General features: G+C 39.8%; 1 protein-coding gene across 3 annotated transcripts; it reads right to left on the bottom strand.

Annotated features, from left to right (window-relative positions):
- Window positions 1–95: 95 nt before the first annotated feature.
- Window positions 96–17787, bottom strand: HAL (histidine ammonia-lyase). 3 transcript variants are annotated; one of them, XM_044455592.1, is made up of 20 exons: window positions 17514–17787; window positions 16697–16757; window positions 16519–16546; window positions 15634–15708; window positions 15465–15537; window positions 15286–15352; window positions 15051–15088; window positions 14759–14884; window positions 13354–13493; window positions 12386–12433; window positions 11117–11264; window positions 9904–9999; window positions 9068–9126; window positions 8008–8088; window positions 7357–7422; window positions 7102–7267; window positions 5505–5639; window positions 4518–4626; window positions 4337–4406; window positions 96–920 (listed from the first exon to the last, which is right to left on the bottom strand). In XM_044455592.1, the coding sequence occupies exons 1-20, from the start codon at window positions 17758–17760 to the stop codon at window positions 759–761; spliced, it is 1995 nt and encodes a 664-aa protein (XP_044311527.1). In that variant the 5' UTR covers window positions 17761–17787; the 3' UTR covers window positions 96–758. The 3 variants fall into 3 exon arrangements, 2 of the variants coding, with proteins under 2 accessions (XP_044311527.1, XP_044311528.1); XR_006417132.1 differs by lacking the exon at window positions 96–920 and having other exon boundaries at window positions 4380–4406; window positions 5505–5584; window positions 17514–17782; XM_044455593.1 differs by lacking the exons at window positions 96–920; window positions 4337–4406; window positions 7102–7267 and having other exon boundaries at window positions 4524–4626; window positions 17514–17782.
- Window positions 17788–19678: the final 1891 nt, after the last annotated feature.

Genomic DNA, 19678 nt, shown 5'->3' with positions numbered 1-19678 from the left:
GGGTTTGATTACAGCACCGCTTGTTTTGTTTGTTCTGGTTGCTTTGGTAAAACCCGTGTGCCTCCTCACCACATACACACACAGACCCAAATCGATCACAAGTCCTAGGTGCTTCACCCTCTTGTTTAGTGTCTTTTTATTTTAGTTTCAGCTTTTGTTTACAGGTCTGCAGCTTGACAACATATTCCAGTGGCAATGAAGAAACGAAAATGGGCAGCACAAATTCATGGAGCACCGTGGCATTTCTTTGCCAGTGTGAGGAGGAAGATGCACAGATTAGATAGAATTGCATCATTGTAATTCAGCTTTGAGGCATGATTAAACAGAACTCTAGAGTGTTTTTTTGATGTAACAGACAAGGAGTCACTGAAAAGACTGAAAAATGAGTCTCAGTGAAGATTGCTAAATTAGAGTTATTGTTTTTGTAAATTAAAACAATTTGCTAATTTCATTTGGCTAAATTCCAGCTTGATATTAGTAGGGTTATTCTTATATTCATAAGTGAATACCCACACTTGCATTTTCCACCCCCACTCTCATCCCCTCATTTCACTCTGCAGCTAAAGATTTGGCCATCCTATTATTTTTGTCAATAGTTCACTGTTCTGCATTTTCTCAAAACTCAGGCATATTTCCAGCATTGAACTTGGCTCTTTTTGCCTTTGGAATAAAGTACAGAGCATGGGATTATTATTTAAGTAAACACACAAATACCAAATTATCTAACAACTGAAATACCAAAGTGAATTTGTTTGCTTTTACTGTTGATCAGATTCTTCTGAATCACTATGATGATGTTTGTGGTGATGTGAAATGTTTTTGCTTGTTGCTAAGGAGAAGGCAGTGGGAGAGACCGGTCTGAACTCAGGAATGTGTTCCTTTCTGTATTTTTCAATGTATGGTACAGCTACATTCCAGACCTATAGCCAGAAAAGAGAAGACATGACTAGAGTCAAAAGCAAAGAATTTGAAACTTAAGCAAAGGTTTGGACAAGTATCCAAAATGTTAGTACAGTAATGCAAGTTGTGTTGTGGAGCCAGGGTTGTATGGTTGCAGTACTCCTATTTTTTGGGTAGAAGGGAAACATCTACCACCTCCCACTCATTCTTAGGGATGTTGGGGAAATTCACAATGGACTCAAATAATTTTGAATTCCTAAGAGTCTTACCAGAAGATTTTACAGAGGACCAAGTTTTCTCAAGTTATGCAAATATTTACAAAAATCTTGCTTATACAAATATATGAAAAAGCATTGACAAAAAAGTGCAAAAAATATGCACTTTGGAGGGATTTGCACATTTTGGAAAATTTGTTTACAAACAGATTTTTGCAAAATTTGATTTGATCAATGAGTAGAAAATAGAATGAAAGCTGCCTGACAATCCACAAATTGTAGACCTAATGGAGTTTAATGTGTCCATACATCTCACAGATCCATGTTCCTTCTGAACTTAGCCACAGTCTGCATAGTGGCTGGCAGGAAATAAGATTTTCCAGCAACAGCAAATTGTTCCTTGTTGTAATATAAGGTATTTAGAGATGGCTTGGTCTTGAATAGGCAGTTGAAACGCCATTAACTTTAGAAAGGACTTGCTCATGGCAGATGAAAACTCATAGAATTGGTTTGCTGTTGTAGATTAAAACAGCTGTCTGTAATGTTGATTTCTTCTTGGGCCAATGGCTATGGGGATTGTCTTGATGGCCACGGGATAACACAGAAGAGCAGGCTTGCCCTTTCTCCAGATATGCTGAACTCCATCTGCAACAATTTGTAGCCAGTATGGCCAGTGTGTGTAGAAAGCTGCAGTAAACCTAAATGTTACAAATCAGCAGAAACTACTGTGTGTAGAAATAAGCTACATATGGCTGTTCAAAGAAGGAGACTCTGTGGGCACATTTGGAAGGCCCAAGTCAGAAGTGGACTACATGTACAACCCCTTGCAGCCCTATTATAACAATATGGTGCGGGGGTGGAATGGAAAGAGGAAGCCACCTTTTGTGGTTTACTGCTTTTGGAAACAAACACTAAACAAAACACAGGAAGCTGCAGTATAGCAAATGTGATGTCTTTTCTCCACACCACCACACGCAAACATAAATAGATAGAGACGCGCACACTCATACACACAAACAGACTGATACTTGAGGTGTTATATCTAAATTTTATGTTTTGCATTAGAACATGGATGGAAAGGAATAAACTATTCTGAGGGCAGTGGTGTAATATAAACTCTAGTAACATGGCTGATGTCCTACATGTTCTTTTTTTAAACAGATTGATTAAATATGAGCCTTTCTAATTATCACAATTACAAACTTCATGATAGAACTTAGGCCTCATAGAAACTCTCCTTTCCCTCATTTCTGCACCCCATATAGACTTGGACCTGACTTACTGAACATTGTTCTCACTTAAAATAGAAAATGTATTATATACCTGCTGTGCCTGTCCCTGAGGTATTTATGCCGAGCATTGTTTTAGTATAATTATGTGCGGTGCTTTTTTTGTAAAAAAAAAAAAAAAAAAAAGGTGCCGGAACTCACGTCCCCACCGGCAGTAAGCACTCAGCGTGCTGTGCGACCACACACACCAATCCCAAGCCGAGCAGCGGAGCAGCATCCCAAACCGAGAGCAGCACCCCCACTGTCTCACTGTCAGATAGCAGACACAAAAGCAGCCTTCAGGCACTATGTTAATGACGTTTGCTGCTGATTTGCTACGATTCAAAATCACGTTGTAAAATCCATTGGAAAAAAGGTCCCGGTGCATTCTATGACAAAAAAAGCCCTGATTATGTGAGATTTTAACTGTTTGAAGCTCCCTTGAGCAATGCATTCTCACTAGAAGGGCAGGACAGGAAGCTTTGCATAAGTGATAAGTAAATACTTACCAGATTTTTAAAAATGCACTAGTCCAGTTCCAAGTACAAAGCATCATGCTGGTAAATGCCTTCGTGGCTAAAGACCTGTTTATCTCAAGGGCTGCTCACTTCCTCATGAAACTGCCCACATGTTGTGAATTTCCTCAAAGACTGACAGATGGTGTTCCAAGATAGGGCCTTTTCAGTCACAAAACCCTCTCTTTGGAACAACCTCTCCAGAAGTCACACCATGTGAAGACCATTTTATTTACTGATGCTTTTTAAGAGGCTGCTTAAATCTTATTTGGCTATGATTTTAATATTTGGCTTTATTAATGTCCTGATTTACTGTATTTGTGGTCTCAATGCTTCATTCTCATTCTCTTGATTTGGAACCCTTTGGTTCCAAGGGTTGAAGAGCAAGCTAGACACAGAAGAAATGAACAAATGTGGTCTGCCTGCCAAGCCATTGCCATCCATAACTTCTTTCACTTCCTCATAAGCACTGGCTACTTCCCTCGTAGCTCCTCACATAAATGGAGCTACAGATTGCTGTGCTCTGCAAGTTTCATGAGGATAGGACTTCCTCCAGCCTTGAGTTAACCTAAGTTCCTTGAGAACAAATTCACTCTCCATACAACATATATTTTTCTTTTCAAACTGAAACTACTAGAGACAAAAGCTCTAATAAGAACTAATAACAACACACCAAAACAGACAGACAGACAGACAGACAAACACCCCAGAAACAAAACCAGGTTATAATTCTAGGGAACTGCAATGTATCTACATCAATGCCCAGCACATGGGGAATAAACAACATGAAATTGAACTCAAAGTACATGAAGGCAACTATGATCTTGTGGCAGTTACTGAAACAAGCTGGGATGATTCTCACAGTTGAAGTTCAAAAATTGATGGATGCAACCTTTTCAAGAAAAATAGAAGGGATAAAAGGGGAGGAGGAGTTGCACTATACATTAAGAATATTTATATCTGCAACGAATTATAGGAGGAGGAGCCAAGTAGCCACATCAAGTACATCTGGCTCAAGAGCAGCAAAAAGCCATAGCAACATAGTCATTGGTGTCTACTACCATCCACCAAATCAAAGAGAAGACAAAGACATTATCTTTGAAAAACAGTAAGTCAATGTGGCTACAAGACATGACATGGTCATTATGAGTGATTTCAACTTCCCTGATATTTTTGAGGAGACGCATTCAGTCAAGCATGGCCCCTCCAAGAGAGTCCTCACATTTACGGCCAATAGCTTCCTACAGCAGAAAGTGCAGCTGGCGTCCTGCACTAGCACAGGGTTGGCTTGATGGCCTTCCTGACCCCTTCTGACCCAGCTGTTCTGCAAATCTATGAATCTGTGTGAATCTTCATATAATCTGATGTATTGTCATGTGCACGAGGATAAGAACATTATGTAATAATTTAGTCATTAGCTTCCAGTGCCAGCACTTGCCTTCTGATCCACAAGTAGTCTGTGAGCAGCCTCGACATCAGGCGCCATGAAGCGATCTTTCATCCAAGGTCTGAAAGGAGACAAATCGAACCATTCCTAAACTGAGTGGTGGCTGTGGTGGTTAATATTTGGCAAATGTTCTCAAAAGCTGTAATCTGGGAGAAGTGTTTGTTTGACAGACCTGACAACAGAGCGCACAAGGTCATATACTTTCTCCAATGGGGTCGTAGTTCTCAGGGGGCGTAGGAACTCAATGCCTTGGCATGCTGCAAGGAGTTCTATAGCCAACACTAATGAGTAAAAACAGTGAAAAACAGCATGTTGAATTCACACTTGCTTCAAAGCAGTTCAAATATTGCACATAACAGGTCAACATGTTCTCTTAGGGCCAGTTTACACATTCAAACTGGCATTTGAGAGTGTGGATCGAACAGATTTTGTGGATAGTTTGCCATATGAAACAGCTTTATGAATCCTTCACCTCTGTGTCTGGCGATGCAAGAAGTCCCTTTGTAAGCTGAATGTTAGAAAAAAGTTTAAATCTGCTTTCCTGTGTAGTGTGCTACTATTTTGGATCTTTTACATACATATATATTTATTACACATTATATGTGTATATTTTACTCTTGCCTGTACACTGCAACATGGTGAGAGTTTAAGAGGACCAGAGAAGAGAACAACTTTGTTGCCAGCTGTCTCTCACTAGTGCCATACAGCAATTTATTAGCTTGATATGGGACTAAAATTTCTCTAAAACTTAATCCCACACTGGTTTATTTATATACCACACTTTCAAAAATATGTCACACTTAAACTCATTCAAAGAATAGGCAATTTAAGCAGAATGAGTATTAACAAATACAAATACATTACAACATACCACTGATATTTCAAGAACTAGAATGTAGAATATATCCAACATTAAAATGAACACCAACTTCCACATGCACATATCTTGAGGAAGAACCATCTTCCTGTTGCATGGCAGGCCCTGTCTGGATTTATTTGTGGTGTGACTTAGTTTCTTATCATTCTAGCTCTGCGAACATGCAAGAGTAATGTGATGAAATCCCACCAATTTCCATGGAACGTAAAGCCAAGTAAGCCTTAGCAGATGCTGCTATCTGTTAGGCTCACTGTATCTGCAAAAAGGTGCCTCTGACTTTACCTTGCTCAACATGTTCAATGACTTTGAGTGCTTTTCTTGCAGCCCATCCTCCCATGGAGACATGGTCCTCTGTAGCAGCACTGGTTGAAAGAGAATCCACAGAAGAGGGGTAGCACAAGGCTTTATTCTCAGAAACTGCAAAAGTCCAGTAGGAATAAATGGTGCCTTCCAAAGCAAGCCATCATTAGAACAAGGTCCCACTTTAAACAACAGTCAACCATGAGAGATCTTTGTCATAGTATCCTGCACAGACCACTAGTATTATAATAGTAATACGTAGCATCTCTATAGCATTGGTCCAGGATTTATTTGCTTCAAATGTGTACACTGTCAGAGAAGGATATGGCCCCCATGTGCAGCTTTTGGACTTCTCATAAGCTTCTGGCTAACCATGAGTGCAAACTGGATGTGGGACAAGATGGAGCCAAAGTCTGATCTAGCAGAGCTGTGAGCCAGTGTGGCGGGGTGGTTAGAATGTTGGACCGGGAAGCTGGGAGAGCAGGTTCTAGTCCCTGCTTGTCCATCAAACTCATTGGATCACACTGGGCCATTCATGGACTTGCAACCTAAGCTACCTCACATGGTTGTCGTAGGATAATATGGGGTGGAGGAAGACTATGTAAGCTGCCTTGGGTTTCTTGCAAGAAGAAAAAGACAAGATATAAACGTAATATAAACATGAAAGGAAAAAGGTGGGATATAAAATAAATAAGAACAACATGTTTAATGTTCTTAAAGCTTCCTATGCATTATTTCAGTACTTACAACAATCCTGTAAAGTAGGTCACTATTATTCTTATAATGCAAATGGCAGAGGTCCTGAGACTGAAAAAATGGTGGCTTGCCAAAAGTTTCCTAACATTGGCAGAGGTGAAAGCTGAACTAGAGATTTATTGGTTCATTTATTGGTCTTTTAACCATCACAATGACCAACTTCTCTTCATTGAAGTTATTATGGTTGCAAAACTATATTAATACTTACTGGGAGTAAACCCACTGAACAAAACAGGACTTAAGATGCCTATGATTGCACTATATAGTTATTATTTTAATTATGTAATCAAGAATAGTTAGTTATGTACTCAAGAGTTATGTAATCAACGTTCAAGATATTTTTTTCCAAGAATCATATTTACGTAACAGCAAGCTGCAGTTCATGGCTAGGTAAAGAAAGCTGAATATATATGAAGCAGTATTAGATATACCCTGCCATTATTGAATCAGAAGAATATTGTGCATATGGACCAAAACATTTTGATAATTATTTCTTTTGCTTGCATGACATTCTACAAGCTGAATGCATGGAGGAGAGCGGCGATCTATGGCTGTAGAAGATTACTTTTTTAGATTGCGTTTATAATGCAAGAACAGCAGGGAGAAGATGTAAGATATTAATGCGGTCAGAGTATATAGATAAATGTATGAGATTAACACCCTGACAATCACACAATAACAGACACACACAGTATTCAGGTGATGGAGATGGAAATTAGTACAAGAAGAGTGGTCAGAGTAGGGGACAAACTTCAGGTTACTGGGTTAGTTTGAAAGGTCTGGGTGTTTCCTCTCTGGAAGCCCCTCAGCCCTCCGTACTCACCCAGGGCTGCAGCTGTGCAGTGAGCAATCATGAAGCCAGAGTTCAGACCACCTTCTGTGACTAGAAATGGTGGCAACTCACTGAGGGAGGGATTGCAGAGTCGTTCAATTCTTCGTTCACTAATTGCAGCAAGTTCATGGACACCAATTGCAAGATAGTCCAGAGCCTACAAAGTAGTACTTTTAAATTTAGCGTGTTCAGCCCAACTCAAAATGCAAGGTGGCAGAACTGGAGGAAGAAATTCTGGTCAATTACCTTGGCAGGGTATTCGCCATGGAAGTTCCCTCCAGAAATGGTCTCCTTCCTCTCAGCAAAAACCATCTTTTTAAGATGAGTTAAGACTTCAGCATTAATGAGAAATGCTTACAAAGATAATCTTTGACCACAGTGAGACCCATAACAAAAATAAAACAGTTTTATTTATTAAAATATAAAGGTAAGATGCAGAGAAAATCATCTCCTGCAGAACTTAATAAGCAAGCAGGCTCAAATGGGAAGACGGGAGATGCTGTTTCAGGTGTTTTGGGGTATCCTCCCGCAATCTCCCACAGATATTTTGCATTCCAAGCCCCATCAATCCCAGCCAGCACATCCAACACATCTGAATGTTGAACAGATCTAAGAAGCACCAAAATGGAGAAGGCTGCTTTAGGACTTGAAAGATAAGACTTAAAATCAGCAGCAGTCACAACACAACTATGTGCATAAATGAATTAGGGAATAAATACATTTCCCATACTGCAATATAACTATAAAGGAGCACTTCTCTGAGTAGTTATTTTTCTGGAAAAGCTGTTACAGGAATTATTTAGTGCACAGGCCGCTGTGAGTTTTAATAACAAAGCTATAGAAGGAGGGGAAACAAATATTTTATTCCTGACCATCATAATCTTTAAAAAAAGATACAGGATTGTCTGTTGCACTGTTAATTTCCGTGGTGATTATGTCTTTTACAAAGGCGATTGTGTCATTTGCAATCCCATGAACCTACATGAAATGACAAACATTAGCTGTATTTCATTCCTCTTGATAAGTTACGGGATTCCCCATATGTTCTTACTCAGACCCTAAGATTGTCACCTGAGACCCTTCTCAGAGAGTCCCCTCTGAAGGAAATGAAGAGGGTGGCTATGAGGAAAAGGGCCTTCTTGGTGGAGGCACCCCGAGTCTGAAATCAGCTCCCCAGAGAGGTTCACCTGGTGCTCTCTCTTTACTCCTTTTGAGACCAGGCAAAGAGCTTCATTTGCCCAATATTTTAATAGATTAAGTAATTTTTAGACATTTTACATGATATTTATTGTATTTTAGTGCTACTGTGCCCTTGGCTTATTTGAAATGTGGGGTTTTTTCTTGTTGCTATTTTCTTGTTGTAAGCATTTATGCTAGATTTAATATTATTGTTTTATTGTGTATGTTGTTCTTTCATATTTCTGTAAGCTGCCCAGAGAGTCATCTTGGCTAATCTAATAAATAAATAAATAAATTCTGTCCTGCTTCATGGCCTTCCACCTTTGCTTACCTAATGGAATACAATCTTCTTACTGACCTGTAAGCCTCTGTTAAAGCACAGCATTTTCTGAGTAAGACCACTCTCACTCCGTAGTCTGTAGTGTGTGTGGCAGGAACCTTTTGATTTGCTGGAAATGGCTGCTTTTGGAATGTTAGTTTTACCATACAGTTAGATATTCACTGTGATTGTTATAGGAACAGATAATTCTAGAATGGTTCTAGTGGCCTCCCTTGACAAATGCAAGGGAACACATCCATAGTTCTGCATATTTAAAATTCCATTTGTGGATTTTTGTGTAGCCCCAGGAATTGTTTAGCCAATTCCTAAAGTGTGCTGGGGTTTTTAATTCCAGTTTTACTCTAGTTCACTCACGGAGCTGGTCTAATTACTGTTGACATGGAAACGCTATTGAGATCCTGACTATGCGCATCTGAAAGCATCTGCAACCAGTTTTACCTGAGGACAGCAACGCAATGTGTATGCATCTTGTACTCTGTCACAAAATCTATGAGATTCTGCAAAACACAACAAAACAAGGAAGGTTATCATTTTAATACTAAAGATCTCTGGTATCAACGTCAAATATGAGACTTGCCCTGGGGTATGGTATATTTGGATATTGAACAGCCTTGTAATTGGTTTTCATGTTTGCTGCTTTGGATTCACACATGTAGACTCCCAGGTCTATTTTATTTTATAACACTTCATACCATTGGTAATTTATACCATTAGAAGCACTGTCCTGAGACTTGCTTATTGCCAGATGGCACAATAAATGTAGAATGTATAGCCTTTGAATATACATAATGCATTCCACTTCTCTGTGTGGGGTTTTCAAAGCAAGAAGTAGTGGGCCAGACCTTTGTAGTAACTTACAAGAAAGACCTTTGAAGTAACTGAATTTGTTCTGGAAGCTATGCAGAAGGACAGAAATGTGTCTCTGTGGGGAATAAGAGTCATCCTTTGGACATCGAAGGAGAGAAAGAGGAAAGAAATGATGAGAAGCTCATGTGGCACTGAAAAAAGTTTTACAGTTGCCCTATGCATTTCAGAAATATCCTGTTTCAGGGGCTGAAAAATCATCTGTTTGATTTTGTTCAAGATCATTGGTTTCTGTGCCTTCAGCAATTTATGCCCAGATTTAAATAAAATTATTCTGTAATTATGAGGAATAGAAATGGTCCTGTTCAATTAAACAAAGTGAAGATCCTCAGATGGAAAAGAATTTGCATCAGATTTCTTATGCAGGTATACCAAGTGTGTTTCTCAACCAAACTCAAATGCTTGTTCACCTGCTATTTCAGAGGGATGATGGTCAGAGTTTAAAAGTGACCTAAATCGAAAAGCCACCTCAATCTGCCCACGATGTGGTCTCAGTGCATGAATATCTGTTTTAAAATAAGAACAAAGTGTTACAGCAGGGCACTTTTCCCTTTACTTTTCCAAGCAACACTAAAAACATCTTTTGATTCATTTTCAAAAGCTAGTTCTGTGAAATATATAGCAGAAAACAACGACAGTAACAGAAATCTAAATGATATTCCATTAAAATGTAGTAATTTACTGTGAATTACCTTGCATTTTCTTTTCCTCTCAATAAATATGATCCAAATGATATGCAATGCAAATGGCACCTGCCACGAAATGGAGCCATGGGGAAATGCTGCTGTTCAGGGTTCCAGCCAGGCATACTCTTTTCCTAGGATAATATGTTCCATTCCCCTCCTCCAGATTTTTGTCAGCTCCACCACGCTTGCCAGTTCACATTCTATACTTATTCAGTCCTTTTTAAATCTGTTCTTGATTTCTACCCACTTGCTGTTTTTTTCTGTACATCTCTTTCTAGATTTTTTTTCCTAAACAATTTTCATACTTCAACATACTTTAGGATTCCTCTAAGACTGCTCTTGTATATGTGACCTAAAGTAATGAATGAATGCATAAATATGCAGAAGATGTTTTTTTGGCTATGTAGGGAACCTTACTCAGAGAATGAATCCACTATATTTGTAATTGGTCACTTTTGAGCGTTACAGAAGCATAATTCTTCAACTCCTTTCCCCTGGAAATGGCCGACAGTAAAGATGATTTTTGTATTTTCTAAAAACTTAAAAAGAGCCCTGCCGGATCAGGTCCATCTAGTTTCACACAGTAGCCAGCCAGCTGCCCATGAGAAACCCCCAGGGAGCACAGAAGTGTAACACCCATGTTGCACTGGAGACAGCATATAAGCATCAGGACTAGTGGCCATTAATAGCCATCTCCTCCCTGAATTAGTCCAAACCCCTTTAAAACCACTCAAACTAGTGCCCACCACTACATGCTGTGGTTGGAAATCTCATCATTTCACTGCACACATCCACAATGAATGGTCAGTTAAGCCGAGCATGGCATCATCATAAAAAGGTGGGGAATACCAGACAAACTAAAGAAAGCTCCTTAGATTAAGCACTGTCTTCTGTGATCACTTCAAGAGTTAGCGGCTGTTAAACAGTTAGTACCAACCGGTATCAAAGGCTCTTGTTGTGCCCTTCAGGACTTCAAGTGTGAGAGCAGCCACTATATCAGCTTGTCTAGCAATTGCACTGGCCCTTTCCACAGCTTCGCATCCTAGAGAAGTAATCATCTGTGTTCCATTGATAAGAGCCAAACCCTTCAAAGAAACAGCAAGAGCAAAGCAATGATCACTAAGTTCTCAAGATAATCATGTAAAAGAGTCCAAAATGGGTGGGAAAGTTAAAAAAAAGAAAGAAAATTCTAAAGGCACTATTACAAATAATTCCTGCAAGAAATAGGGTACAGGGCAACAGAAGAAGGCAATGTGGCTTCATGAAAAACTTAGGGATGACCCAAAAATGAAAAAGCACACATAATAGGAAGTGGAAGGAAAGCCAGGCTACAGAGGAAAAGTACAGGCAGATAGGAGGTATGGCATCGGGGAGGCTAAAGCTAGCAAAGGATGTGAAAAGCAACAAAAAAGCCTTCTTCAGATGTGTCCAAAGTGAAAGACACGGGAAAGAAATGGGGGTCCAACTACTCAATGTGGATGGCAAAATGATAACAGATGACGAGGAAAAGGTGGAAATGCTCAATTCCTACTTTAGCTTAGTCTTCTCTATGACCTTCCTGATGAAGGGGAAGTACAAGCTGAAGGAGCCAGGATGGCAGCTCAAGACTGACAGGCAAATGGTCAAGGATCATCTAATTGGACTGAATGAGGTCAAATCACCAGGGCCTGATGGACTCCACCCTAAAGTTATAAAGGAGCTGGTGGAAGAAATCTCAGGACCACTGGCTTAAGAAATCATGGTGCTAGCAGTGACCAAGGCAAGTTCAAGAAGAACAGCAAAGTCTGCTATTCTTGCTGAGATCCTCTGTGGCTGGTGGACATTACCCATGGTGAGAGGAACTGTCTGGTTTTGGATGACAAAGCAACTCAGTTTGAGTAAAGCAATCCCTAGCATGGGTTCTCAAGGTGGTTTGTTCGGGAAACACACACACATGCTACAAGGTACTCTGTTGGATAAAAACCACACTAATACACAACTATGGTTTGTCAGCCATGGTGGTTTGTCATAGTATGCAAACCAGGTCAATGACTGGCACAAGGTCACCCAGCTGAGATTTGAACCAGAGTCTTCCTAGTGCTTTAATAAGTATTGGGCTGGATCAAGATGTAGGATTTTTTTTTTAAACTATTGCATTATTTACCGATATAGGAAGTTATCTGGGCAATAGGATTGCTGCTAAGAGTCAAATATGCAATTGTATTACCTCTTTTGGCTTCAGGATAATTGGCTTCAGCCCATGAGCTTCCAGCACCTGTGATGGGCAGTAAGAATCATGCTTATACAATGAAAAAACCCTTTTTCATTCTACCCAGTGACAGAACAGCACCACTGAATGCTAGAGCAGAACTAAGGATGCTTCAGGTCTGTTCCAGTTTTGGTTCTGTTTCTTAACCCCAGTTATGTCATACTAAAAATACACATAGGAGATTTCACATTTGTCATAGAAATATGGTTGGTATTACACTGAAAAATAAGGAACACTTAATGTGTGAGAAAAATATCGCAAGTATGCTTTGCACTGCTTGGTTAGGATTGTGACATCTTCAGGGAGCAGCCTAAAATGGCCTAAAAGATCAGTTGCCGGACGCGAGTTGTGGAATTCTTTGCCCTAAGAGGGGCAATTTAATGCAATGTGGCATTTTTCTGTAGCAATGGTGCTCTGTGAAGATCCCAAAGACCACCCAGAGAATGGCAGGGACAGTAGCAAACTCCATGGCATTCCTGTAGTTATAACGAGTGAGTTTTAAAAGTAAACTACCCCCTGCACAAGGTGGAAAGAATGAACTGCTTGGCCTTGCTGGGTGTTGTGCCAATTGTCAGTGAACAAATCTTCTCTCATCATTACTCCATTGTAACAGGAGAAACTGTTGATACTTATTCACTTTGTACATCTAGTATAAGGACACAAGAACTTTAGTTTCCATTTTAAAAAATTGAAAAGCAAGTCTGCAATGCACATTGAAAAGCAAATAAACCTTATTGGACCCAGTGGGGTTTAGTTCTAAGTAGACATGCATCGAATTACAGAAATGGCTGTTTCCATAGCCAATTAATCCATTGCACAAATTATTTCTCTCCGTCTTCTACCTACCATGATCTTATCAAATTCAACTCATTAGATGTACCATAGCAAAGCAAAAGGGAACAGCTGAGCATTCTTTAGCATCTTACATATTTTGCATCTGCCCATCCACTCTTTGGGGACCACATCTTTCCTTCCCCGATGAGTCCCAGAGCAAGATGGGAAAGAGGGGCTAAGTCTCCACTGGCTCCGACAGTCCCTTGCTCAGGAATGTAGGGCAAGCAGGATGCTGGGGGAGGGAGATAGAAAAACAGGCCTTAATTAAAGTTTTGCTTTCCTTGAAACAATGCACACCATAATTCACCCATTCTCCCAAGTTTTAGCAGTGAGTGTGACTTTCAGTAACCAGAAAGTGAAAGCCAAATCTCCTTTTCTTGGACAACCATGTCAGTTCCTCCACTCTTTTAATTCCTGACCACCAAGATTCCCTGCAAAACTTGTAGCACAGTAGCCTTTAAATTTATTAGACTCAGGATGCATCTTTAATCTCAGAGTGCAACTTGGTCTCGCTATTAGGTTTTTGCCATGCATGAGCTTTGGACCTGGGCGTGACCAGGGTCTTCCACTGATGACCAGTGGGAAAGGATCATCTACTTTTCAGAAAAGGAAAGTACAGCTTGTCAGAGTTATGTAGAATCAACTTGTTCTCTGTTTGGTCCATGTTTACTTGATCCCGAGGATTCTGGCTGACCCCAGCTTCAGAGGTTACTACTGTCCCATGATTAATGGAGCCCTTATGCAGTGATTACTTAGAATCATAGAATGGGATTGCTTGAATGAACCATGGAGGAAAACTAGTCCAATGTGTTGCTCATCATGAAATCTACAATGCAGGGTGGAATTGTAACTTCTCTAACAGATGGCTGCCCAGGCTTGGCTTAAATACCTCCATGTAATATTGTGTGATTGACTTCATTTCTTTTTCCTAGTTGTATTTTGATGAATTGCTTAATGTGTTGTTGATATTTGTGAATTCTTGATGGGAACTGGGTGTGGTCAAAAACTGGGAAAGCTTAGGATTCTTTGGCTCCTTGGACACTCCTTCCCCACTCACCAGAATACTCCAAAAATACAAATTCCTTTCTTGCTATGAGGTTGGAAACTTCTGCAGTGGCTGCGTGGAGCTAAAACAGGGCTCTGATGTCAAGTAAACTTTTTCAAGGTTGGAACTCTGTCTACAGCCTTGGAAAAGCTTTCCTGTACAATCACATGGCCCTTGAGATGCTGTCTAGGGACCATAGGATTACTCTTGGAAGGAGCCAAACCACAGCACTATGTACACTATAACTCCTCCTCTTTCTTTGCAAAATCTTTGTCAAGACCTTATCAAGAAAGGAAGAGGAATTATACTTTTTTGTACAAAAAGATATATTTATGCATCAGCTTTTGATGGGATCTTCATCGCTTTCAAAATGATTATTCTCCTTCAAAGCAGCAACTATTGCATTGAAAACTAAACCTCACAAAGATTCAGCCAAACAATGGTCATCTTACCATTAAATGCTTCAATTACTTGCTGAAGAGTTTCAAGTGAAATTCCACTGTATCCCTTTGCAAGGACATTGATCCTTAAAGCTAAAAGCATACGAGATCTCTCTGGAATCAAAGGCTTTCCAACACCTGGAAGGATAAACAATCATCCTCTAGATCATTGATATTCATTTATTTATTTGTAAATAATTTCAATATGTATGCCACTACAATAGCCCATATCTGGGCTTTCTGTGCGGCTTTGTGTTGCCTGCAATCATTGTGGGAAAATATTTGGAAATCAGCCGTTCATTACCTGCTGCATGTGACCGGACTAAATTCAGTTGAAGATCCCTCAGAGAGAAAAGAACAACATATTTATTTCAAATATTATTACAAAATATTTTATTGCAAGTTTGCAATAATATTAAGATTATTGCAAAAACTGAGCAAAATAAAAATTAAAGAAAACATCTTCACCTTCACATGATTTAAACTTATTTTATATAGTTGCTTTTTATAAACTTTAAAAGGAAGCATAGTAGACATACCATAGCTTACTGGTTGGAATAACGGTTCGTGCAAACTTGCCAAAGCCTGTAGTGATTCCATAGACAACTGAAAAAAGCATAATCATCATTTTTTTAACAAGAATGAGGAACTGAATTTTAACTGTTAGTGCATTTCCACTTTCCCACATCTAAGTTTTAGAGATAAAAGAAACAGTTACCTCTCTGTTCATTTACAAAACTTTCAATAACTTCTCTTGATTCTCTGACTTTAATTTCAGCTTCAGGAGTAAGCTGGGGAGAAAAAATGCCCTTACTCAGTTTCTATTTCAATAATAGCTGCAGAGAAGAAATAAACGATTAAGACTTAAAATCTTTTCAGATACTCACCTTGATCTTATAAAGCCCCTTTCCTAGATTGACCAAATCCTCTGTTGTCAAACTGTTCCCATCTAAAGAAATGTACTGTACAAAAGAACAGCATTAGAGAAAGAGAGATGTCTTGCCTAACTAGGAACTGCTCCAATATGTGGAAAAGATACTGATCCTTCTGCATGGTCAGTGTTGCTGAAATTAAAAGTACACACGTTCTCTTTCCTACGATCAAAGAACAGCTCAGGGGAGCAATGGTATGCATATTTAAACAGAAAGAAGCCCTACAACTTCCAGCAGGCTCATCTGACAGAACATGCATAAAAGAACCATTTGTTTATTTATAGTTCTATCTCACCCTTTTTTCTGCAAGGAACCCAAGGCAGCTTACATAAACTGCTTCCATTTTGGCATCACAACAGCCCTTTGAGGTAGGTTATGATGAGAATGAATGACTGGCTCAAAGTTGCCTTGTGAGTTTGATGGCTGAGCCAGGACTAGAACCTGGGACTCCCGAGTCCCAGTCCTATACTCGAACCACCACCGCTCACCGGTTCTTTTACACATTGGCGCTTAAGTGGGTCCTGCAGAGCATCATGAGTCTTACTTCCAGATGAGCCTTTTATGGGGCTATCGCCCTGCCTCATTCATAGAATCTTGGCATTGGATGCTTCTGAATCTCTGAGTTTCAAATAAATCAGATTGTGCTCTTAATGAAGCAGCTCACATCTGCTAAGTGCTGTAAGAAAGAGTCAAAACACAAGGCAGCCCTGGCATGCAGGCTGACAATCTAATAGAGAGTATGTAAAGGAAAAAGGGTTGGGGAAGAACGGGGGGGGGGGGGAGTAAATTCAAAGGGAGGGAAGCCTCCATAATTCTCCATAAATTATCACAGATTCATACCTGTTCTGGCTCTCGATATTTGCTATATCTGAAACAACACATAAGAAAAATACACTGTAAATTTATTCACACTGTATGCACAGTTTGGAGTGTAGGTCTGATTATGTGTGAAACTACATACTCTTAATGCATGAGGCCAATAAAAGCAATAGACCATCACCAACTTTGGAAAGGATACAAATAAACACCTTCAGGCTGTGATGGAATGAAGTCTGGAGACATCACATCGCCTTGTATCACTGAGAGAGAAAAAGGAGACAAACATTCTTTTTCCACATTTCTGTGGTCAGATGCCCTTTTGACCATCCCTGAAAAACACCATGTCTCTCAATTAATAACAAATTTTGCTAAGAATTTGGAATCGCTCTTAAATTGCAACACTTCACTTATTTGCATCTCTGTGCACTTCTCTGCTCCCCACTTTATTTTAAATAGTAACCCCAAGAAGTAAACAGCATTTATATCAGGATGGAATATTTTTCATTTATTATTTACACAAAGCAGTGCACATAAATTGCACTGATAATTTATAGCAAAAGATAAGCCACTGCTTTAAGGTTGATAGTTGATGGAGAAGAGGGGGAGCAAAGGATATTAACAAGTATTTGGTTTTTTTTAAACTTAGACGTTGTTGCAGCTGAAGTCTTAGATGCTACGGCTGACATGACAGAGAAAACACTATAATCTACAATGGTCAGTTTTAATCCAACGTATAGTTGAACCAAAAAATCTTTTTTCTTTCTGTTCACAAACATGAAACTGCCAAAGCTATTTAGCATCCCATGTGGAAATGCCTTTAATAGTCTAACAATTACTACAGCCAAATATCACACATTTGTGCATACTTGTCCTGCAGATTTTTGTTAGATGAACCAATTGCCCTGAACACGATTGAAACATTGTAATGATTTATTTCCATCTTTCCCCATTTTAAACTTCTCCTTAATTTATGCAAGCACAGCAACATTCACGTTTGTGTGCTGCAGCCCACTTACCCACTTCCACAAACTCATTGTCTTCTAGGGCATCCTCCAAAGTATCCTCATGGTCCAGTAATCCAGGACCTTTGCAACGGCGAACGTAGAATTGTACTTCTTCCACAGATGCAAATCCTCCATTGTCAGGCTTATTTTTCATGTAGCGCCTCACTGCTTCTTTGCCCAGCCATCTCACGGTGTTTGTCGCAGTCTGGCAGGGCACAGCAAGCCATTCCCCTCGCACATGCACTGTGTACCTCGGCATACTTGTCCTGCACCTAGGATTGTCCCTCCGCTCTAGACTATCAGTGCGAGCGCTGCTCTAATGTGCACCCGACAGCACTTGCCACCTGACCAAATTCCAGCGCCCCAATCAAGAGAGACCACAAAGCCACCTGCCCACTGGAGATTCCCTGGATCTGCAACTAAATTTGCATGTGTATTTCACCAACCATCAAAATACAGGTAGAGACAAATGACTAAAAAGAGCAACAGGAAAATGGGGAAATAGAATCTAAAACCAAATGGCCAAATCCTTTATGTTCATGAAGACTGCAATTATATATAAAACATTGTTTTAAAGCACTTGAAAGAACTGCTTGTCAGTCTCCGAAGTCTCAAGTATTCAGCTAAGTTGATGATTTGTATGGTATATGTGAAGATAATTCAGTAAAAACCCTTCCTAGTGGATGTTGACTTACTGTAAATTCTTCAGATACTTTTACAAAATCTTATTTACATCAAGGCAACAGTGCAGGTTGGTTTCCCCATGATCCTTTGAGACAGAGAAATCACCTGCCACACTGGATCTTATTTCTAACTGCATGTATTCTGCTATGATCACCCTTAATTTTCTCCCATATGTAAAGAGTTACATGCTTGGATGGATGTTGGGATTTTTCTTACAGCGTGGCTCAAGGGCAAGGAACTGTCTTGGGCTACAACTGACCAAAGGCTATGGCTGACACGAGTTGGAGGCCAACCATCTCTGCAGGGCCACAGGCTCCCCACCCCTCATCATGCTTTGGTCTCCTCGGCTGGATAGCTTCCATTTTATTTAATTATTTATATTTGGAGACAACATCCATGCAGCTATGCAATTCTAGAATCTAGCAGTGCTGGCCCCCAGTTTGGATTGCTTTAAAAAGGGATCGGTCAAACTCATGGAGGACAAAAGCATCAGTAGTTACTAGATCGAAAGGCTAAGTGCTACATCAGTTTTTAGAGTATGCATGTTTACACCAGATGCTGGAGATCGTGCGTCAGACGGTGGTGTTGTGCTCATGTTTTGCTTGTGGATTTCCTATGGGCACCTGGTGGTCACTGAGTGAACAAAATGCGGGATTGGATGGACCGTTGACCTGATCCAACAGGGCTCTTATGCTTTTATTCTTGTGCCAGCTAATATCAGCCCTGGAGTGTAGAATTTGGAGGACTCAAGAAACTAAGAATCAAGAACTTCTATAAAAATTATTTATGGACTTACATTCCTATAATAACATACCTGCCAATGCCCTCAAGGTGGTAGTTTTAGCTTAAACCATAAGTAAACCCAAAATATCCATGCTGTTCAGTGATAGACTCCGTGTTCTGCATACAATGTTGCAGGGTCAGTCCCTGACCTCTCCAGCTAAAAACAGTTCAGATATCTGATGACAGGAAAGCTCTCAGCCTGGGACCCTGTAGAGTTTCTGCCAGAGCGGGTAAACAGTCCTGGGCAAGGCAGATTAAGCTCCAGCTTGGAATAAAACAGCTTCATAGGTTCAAGATAATAATGATAATAATAAGCAGTTTTTTTCACTCCATTGAGAGCCAGTGACAAAATCAGTGTTAGCCATAGTAACATAACAACCTTTAGACTTAAACCCATAGATTCGTCATTTGTATGGCAGGACTAATGGTATTAATAATTAATCCAATGAGTGGTTGCTCAGATATGTTTTAACTTGCTAGAAATGGTATGATAAAATTGTTTTCATAGCATTTGGGCTTTCAACTTTTACAATGAAATATGGGATCTACTAGAGTAAGATGCACATTTCATCAAAGAACAGATGCATGAATTCCTTGCTTAGTCTTCCCTGTTCTCTGACTTCCTGTGTGCTGATCAGTTACGAACAGCAATAAAACTTGAATGCTATGTTATCTCCTCATTCAGTTGTCAAAGGTCCATAAATTATTCT

This window comes from Varanus komodoensis, unplaced genomic scaffold, assembly GCF_004798865.1.
Source record: "Varanus komodoensis strain SLA01 unplaced genomic scaffold, ASM479886v1 scaffold8, whole genome shotgun sequence".
NCBI lineage: Eukaryota > Metazoa > Chordata > Lepidosauria > Squamata > Varanidae > Varanus > Varanus komodoensis.
This window is presented reverse-complemented; position numbering and strand designations above follow the sequence as displayed.

Bases quoted from the DNA above. Each gene is read 5' to 3' on its own strand.
- HAL (XM_044455592.1), bottom strand. From the start codon at position 17,760: ATGCCGAGGTACACAGTGCATGTGCGAGGGGAATGGCTTGCTGTGCCC. The intron at 13,494-14,758 runs GTAAGATGACCA...TCCCTCCCCCAG, and splicing joins AGTAATTGAAGCATTTAATG to CATCCTGCTTGCCCTACATT. The intron at 8,089-9,067 runs GTAAAACTGGTT...CATTTCATGTAG, and splicing joins CATTGCGTTGCTGTCCTCAG to GTTCATGGGATTGCAAATGA.